The sequence below is a fragment of the Brassica napus genome, chromosome C7, assembly GCF_020379485.1.
Source record: "Brassica napus cultivar Da-Ae chromosome C7, Da-Ae, whole genome shotgun sequence".
Classification (NCBI taxonomy): Eukaryota; Viridiplantae; Streptophyta; class Magnoliopsida; order Brassicales; family Brassicaceae; genus Brassica; species Brassica napus.
The window spans coordinates 35,062,293-35,069,293 of NC_063450.1; the positions used below are offsets into that span (position 1 = coordinate 35,062,293).

General features: G+C 33.6%; 1 protein-coding gene across 1 annotated transcript; it reads right to left on the reverse strand.

Moving 5' to 3' along the window:
• Nucleotides 1-1,008: 1,008 nt before the first annotated feature.
• Nucleotides 1,009-2,421, reverse strand: BNAC07G19940D (light-harvesting complex-like protein 3 isotype 2, chloroplastic). The gene is made up of 3 exons (XM_013851420.3): nt 1,853-2,421; nt 1,480-1,617; nt 1,009-1,393 (listed from the first exon to the last, which is right to left on the reverse strand). The coding sequence occupies exons 1-3, from the start codon at nt 2,238-2,240 to the stop codon at nt 1,131-1,133; spliced, it is 789 nt and encodes a 262-aa protein (XP_013706874.1). The 5' UTR covers nt 2,241-2,421; the 3' UTR covers nt 1,009-1,130.
• Nucleotides 2,422-7,001: the final 4,580 nt, after the last annotated feature.

A 7,001-nucleotide genomic window follows, 5' to 3' on the forward strand; every position in this document is an offset into this window, starting at 1 on the left:
GATAATAAACTACAAATTGCATGAATACTATGTCCATGCAAAATTCATGATTGGGTGTTGATGTGTTACACCGGCTTATGAGTTGCTACAAACTTTGAAGCATTTTGATGACTTTTTTTTACCCAGCAGCGGACTACACAAATACAATATTTTTTCCAATATAAGAATATCTCATTGAGAAATTTTGGTAGCATGTTTTTAGAAACTAATATAACACTTGTCAAATTTTTAGATAACATATTTTAAATATTAAATTAAATCATAAAAATATTTTTTTGATGCTTTTATATAGCACAATGATACTTTAAACTATAATTACATTTCCAATTTCACTCCATTTTAAATTTTAAAATTGAATTTGGTGTAAAAACTTTTTTAACCCTACTTCCTTTTTTCATAATAGAATAAATAATGGAAGCACTCCAAAATAAGTAATTATTTTATATTTATCTATTTAATTCAATTTTCACTCCAAAATGAAGTAAATCTATAACAAAATCTGTGTTACAAAAAAAATCAATAATAAAATTTTATTTTATTTTTAAAGAAAATACAGAATAATAGATTGGATACCTCTAAATCACTTGATGATACTGAATTTCATGTAATCCCCTCTTGGTTAATGATCTTGGGTGATACTGAATTTCTTTGTAAGTAAAAGTGGTTGAATACCTATGTGGTACAAATCATGTAATCCCCTCATGGTTAATGAAAAGTTGTATTTGAGTTAAAAAAAAAATCACTTGATGACTTGTAAACTGTACATAAGTCACTTAATGGCTAGTAAACTTCAGCACACAAATGTTCGAGTACATTATTTTATCACTGAAGTTCAGCACACAAAGGCACACACATTAGCATGACAAACATACAAAGCAATCACCTTTCCGAAATCATCTAGCTGTTTTAAAACTGATGGATTTTTTTTTTTTGTAGAAATTGTTTTTTTCTTCTGTTTTACAAAGTCAAGGACCTTCCTTGATTTTCTTCGTGACGGACTACTTCATGGAGATTTCTAAAGCCAGAAAGATTACAATCTCAATATCAGTAATACAATAAAGAAATTATCTTGGGACTTTCACTTATCATCATCACATAACAAAAGAGGAAACATAAGCCATAAATTTTCTTCACTTCTTTGAAGAAACCGTTGATGATGATGATGATTCCGGCTCTTTCCATGCCGCTTGCCATTGCTTGTCATATAACGTTGTCTCTTCAATCAGACCCTTGAGTTTGTCTAAATCTTCGTTCTTGCGGATGAAAAGAACTCCGGCGACAGCCACAAACAAGAGTGTTTTGCAGAAGAAATTTCCCATTTGATCAACAAGTCCTACTCCTGTAAGGCTGTCAACAAAGTAAGCCATGAAGAACCCAACCATCGCCGCACGACCTACAAGATAAACCAAAAAATAGCCACTTCAAACTTCGGATAATGTTTGGATCTTTATCATGGACATTAGTGATTTGGAAAATAACCATTGAGGAGTTCAGCTTCGGGTAGATGGTATCTCTTCATCCATGCCCACCATGGAATGATGGAGGTATCGAAGAGGACAGGCTCGTCGTTACTAGTTGTCTCCGGGTTATCTTCAAGCCACTTTCTCCTCTTTGCCTCTATCATTACAGAAACAGCACACATTACTAGTACACAACAGTCACTTGTCTCCCTATAATTATTACAAAACCAAAGCAATGAGCTTCCTAGTAACCTAAATCATAACATGTATTTGCTAATTCCAAACTCACAACCTTTTCCATTTTTATTTCAAACTGTTTCATAGGATTATGACGAAACATTACTGTAGACTGTAACAAGAACGAAACTAAAGTTTTGCAAGAACTAACTAACCAGCAACGATAACAGAGTCCCAGTCTGTTTTGCCTTCTTTCTCGAACTGTTTCAGATCCCAAGTTCCATTAACCCACTTCGCATCCTGGAACTTGATCTCCGTCGTGGTGGTCGTCAAGTCAGTCTCTTCGCCTCCAACGGCGCCGTTTTCAGACGGAGATTTTACCGGAACCTCTTCTACAGCGACAGGCTTCGGAGCCTCCACGGTGGTTGCGGAGACTGTGGCTGAAGCGGGTGTTGACGTACCGTTGTCGGAGGAGGCTCGAGTGAGGGAGACGAGAGAGAGGCGCTTGGTGGAGAGGAGAGAGAGGGAGATCTTGGGGATGAGGTTAGAGTTTTGATGTGGAGAAGAGATCGGCGGAGAGAATAACGCCATGGATATGGACATTTGTTGCTTCCTCACACACACACACACACACACACAGAGTCTCCTCTCTGTCTGTCTGGTCTCTCCTCTGTTCAGTTCCTCAGAGTAAGTTTTGAATGTGTGGTTTGAAATGAGCTTTGAAGGAAGTCAAAAAGATATGTTATCGTTAATCGCTTGAAATGTTTGTCGTTTTCGTTTTTTCTTTCATTACAAGAAACTACCTGACGTTTTTGTGTTCCAATGTAAACGTGATTATCATATGGGCTCTTTTATTATATGAAATAGGTGCCCATTTCAATTTAGCCTTTAGCCCAAAGTGAAGTAGACACCATACTTGATTCAAAAACTCAAAAGAATGATTCTGCGAATTTTCTCGAGTTGACTTGAACATTTGAGGAAGTCTTTTTTTCCTTTTCTATTATTATATACAGTAGCTAATTTTGTGTTGTAAATCGCCTATATAAATCATGTAGCATTACAACATGTTTTCATAGCCACATGTTATCACTAAGATAATTTTTAGAATTCTTAAAAAAATAAGTTAATCCATATAAATAAATATTATACTTTTTATTAAATTAACTATCAAATTGATTAGTAGTGTGCAAAAAACTACTTTTAATTTTTCTTTAAATAAAAACTATAAAATTAGCTAATATGATTAGCATATATATGACAATTAACGATTATGAATAATACAAGCATATAATAAAAAAAATTAGATTATCTGTTATATTTTGAATTTTTTAAAACGACTATAAATTACTAAAAATGGTAAAAGTCTCACACTGAAAGTTTTGTGATCAATGGTTTAACATTTTTTTGCTCAAACAAGATACAAATGATCATAAATCGTATGAATATAAAGTCTCATGAATAGATATATATATATATGGGTTTTTTTGCCAAAACTAACCCACAACTTGATTTTAACCCCAAACCTATACCCAAACTTGAATCAAATGCAAAACTAACCTAAAAGCCTAGTGAAATTACAGCTCAGCCCCTTGTGACCAAACAAAAAAACAGAAGCCATTTTTACGAATATAGCCCTAGTAAATCGTCTGAGTCGTCTGAGATGTTGGAAGTCGTCTGGACGACTGAAGTGTAAGTCGTCTAGTACCGGTTTATTTTAAAAATAATTTATAAATCTTGTAAAAAAATATTTTGATGCGTGAAAAATAAAAATCAAGTAATTATAAACAGTTTTAAGTGATATAAATTAAGATATGATAAAATTGATTTGTTTTGAAGATAGATGAGTGGAAGTAGTGAATCATGAAATACTTTGGTTTAGGAGTTTGACAAACATATGTTGTAGTATTGTATGTATTGTTAGGGTTAGATTTTGGAAAACTAAAATGTTTTTTTCAAAAATTAGTTTTCACCTATATGTGTTTATTTATGTGTATAGTAAACACTTTTCAAGTTTGATTTGATTTTATGAAGTCTTTAATTAGATAATTAAGTTTAGGGGTTATGTTTAGGGTGTGGACGACTTATATTTCAGTCGTCTGTTGAATAATTTACTCGGACGACGTATATTTCAGTCGTCCACATCGTACTGAACCTTTAATTTTACCAATGTACGTTTTAACCTAACCGGATCATTTTACTCGGACGACTTACATTTCAGTCGTCTGATGAAGAAATTAAAACAGACGACTTACATGTAAGTCGTCCAAATATTCCCGCCTAAAATTTTTTTAAAAAAATATTTTCCCGCTTAAATAATTTAAACCAGACGACTGGAAAGTCTTCTATTTTAGTTTCCCGCTAAAAATATTTAATTTCCCGCTAAAAATATTAAACTCTTCTGGACGACTTACATGTAAGTCGTCTGTTTTAATTTCTTCACCAGACGACTGAAATGTAAGTCGTCCAGGAAGTCGTCTGAGTCAAAAATATTTAACCTAATTGGATTTTTTGTGTCCCTATATAAAGAAAAATTTACACATTCTCTCTCCTCCTCTCAAATGGCTGCAACAAAAATGTAATGTTCATCATTCTAAAACTCTCCAACCTCTCTCTAATCTCTTTGACTTGAAAACACCAAACTTTATATGAATTTTTCAGTTTTGTCTCATGTATTTCTTACTAATCTATCTCTTTTGCAGGTTTTTAATCAAATGGTACTCATCTTCCACTAATTTAAAGGTACATCTATTAATTTTAGATATGTATTTTTGTGTGTTCTATAAATGTAGATTTATCTAATCTTCCACTCATTTTCTCTATTTTTAAGTCATTTGAACGTTTTTGGATATGCAGGTTTTTCAGATCTGGATTTGATATGCAGGTTTTTCAGATCTGGAAGACTTCTTGGACGACTTACCTGTTAGTCGTCTGGAAGTCGTCTGGAAGTCGTCTGGACTTCTTGGAAGTCTTCTGACAAAGTCGTCTGGACTTCCAGGAAGTCGTCTGGACTTCCAGGAAGTCGTCTGGACTTCATGGAAGTCTTCTGACGAAGTCTCCCTTTCATAATAGATCTGAGCGTTTTGGTAAGTTCTTATGTCTGATTTTTCTTCATTTGGTAACTTCTTGTTGTATAAAGTTCTTACTTTTTTCCCAAACTAAAACTCTCCAAACCCACTCTAATCTCTTTGACTTGAAAACACCAAACTTTATATGAATTTTCCAGTTTTGTCTCATGTCTTTCTTACTAATCTATCTTTTTTGCAGGTTTTTAATTAGATGGTACTCATCTTCCACTAATTTAAAGGTAGATCTATTATTTTTAGATATGTATTTTTGTGTGTTCTGTAAAGGTAGATTTATCTAATCTTTCACTCATTTTTTCTGTTTTTAAGCCATTTGAACGTTTTTGGATATGCATGTTTTTCAGATCTGGATTTAATATGCAGGTTTTTCAGATCTGGAAGACTTCTGGGACGACTTACCTGTTAGTCGTCTGGAAGTCGTCTGGAAGTCGTCTGGACTTCTTGGAAGTCTTCTGACAAAGTCGTCTGGACTTCCTGTAAAGTCGTCTGGACTTCCTGTAAAGTCGTCTGGAAGTCGTCTGAACTTCCTAAAGGTCTTCTGACAAAGTCGTCTGAACTTCCTGAAAGTCGTCTGGACTTCCTGAAAGTCGTCTGGACTTCTTAAAAGTCGTGTGGTCTTGTCCACTCAAGTGGAATCCAAGCTTGTCTTTGTAGAGGAATGATCTATAATAGTTTTGTTTGTGGTCTGTTTTGTGAATTGCATGTCTACTCTTTTAGTTGTGAATTTTTTGTAAAATCAGTAATAATGTTTTCCAAGATGTATTAAATGTGCTAACAATGTGTTTACACATTTACAAATCAATGAAATAATAGACTTCAGTAGCCTTTTTCTTATCTTTGGATCTCTCATATGCAATAATAAACTACAATGGCCTTTTTCTCATCTTAATAAACAAGAATGTTGGTAGCTTTATATTGATACAACATTTTAAGAAGCATTTTAACCCTTCTTCCAACTCATAACAATAGTCATCATTATTGTCTATAACAATAATACTTAAGAGATGGAAACAAACAATAGTAACTAGTCAAAGCATATCATATTTTATTATAAGTTTGCGTTGAAAAACTTAGTCAAATTTAGTAAAACTAAGGGAGAGAACATATTTTGTAAATATGAGTTTTACATATCTTGAAGTTACTTATCACTCTTAAAAATACAAGTTATTCAAAAACTAACGTAGAAGACTTAAAAACTAGCGGAGAAGACGCGGACGACTTCAATCTAAGTTGTCCAGACGACTAAACTATACGTCGTCTGGTCAACGCAGAGGTTATTTTTGCAATTGACTTTGAAATCTGTTATTTCGGACGACTGAAAAATAAGTCGTCTACTATTGTTTGGCTAAAAAAAAACTCCAAAAAAGCTAGACGACTTACATTTCAGTCGTCATAGGTTAGTTTTGCATTTGACTGGATTATTTCAGAAGTTTGACTTTTCTGGACGACTTACATTTCAGTCGTCTAGTGAAAATTAAAATAATAATATTTTTTTAAAAGTAGACGACTTACAGTTAAGTCGTCATAGGTTAGTTTTGCAATTGAAAAAAAAACTTCAAGATTTAATTATATACATACGACTTATAATTCAGTCGTCCACGAGACGACTGAAATGTAAGTCGTCCAGGATTTACGAGGTTTGACCAGAATCTCGGAAAAAAATCCTGGACGACTTACAAGTAAGTCGTCTCGTGGACGACTTACAAGTAAGTCGTCTCGTGGACGACTGAATTATAAGTCGTTTGTGTATAATTAAATTTTGAAGTTTTTTTTTCAATTGCAAAACTAACCTATGATGACTTAACTGTAAGTCGTCTACTTTTAAAAAAATATTATTATTTTAATTTTCGCCAGACGACTGAAATGTAAGTCGTCTGGGGAAGTCAAACTTCTGAAATTATCCAGTCAAATGCAAAACTAACCTATGACGACTGAAATGTAAGTCATCTAGGTTCTTTGGAAAATTTTTTGAAACCAAACAAAAACAGACGACTTAACTTTCAGTCGTCTCAGGTTACAGATTTCAAAGTCAATTGCAAAAATAACCTCTGCGTTGACCAGACGACTTCCAGGTAAGTTGTCTACAGCCAGACGACTTCCCAAGTAAGTCGTCTGACGAACCTTAAATTGGTGAGATAAGTTCCTTAGCATACATAAGGCTTCTCCAAGCACACAGAATCACAAACGAAAGTAACCCACCCAGAATCGTTAGCTTCTATGACTCTATGAACCATAAAAAATTTAGAATCAAAATCTTGGTTTTTTTTTAGCTCATTGTGGA

Excerpts from the sequence above, each read along its gene's own strand:
- BNAC07G19940D (XM_013851420.3), bottom strand. The coding sequence starts at position 2,240 with ATGTCCATATCCATGGCGTTATTCTCTCCGCCGATCTCTTCTCCACAT. Across the intron at positions 1,618-1,852 it reads GGACTCTGTTATCGTTGCTG|AGGCAAAGAGGAGAAAGTGG; the intron begins GTTAGTTAGTTC and ends CTGTAATGATAG. Across the intron at positions 1,394-1,479 it reads CGAAGCTGAACTCCTCAATG|GTCGTGCGGCGATGGTTGGG; the intron begins GTTATTTTCCAA and ends TTTATCTTGTAG.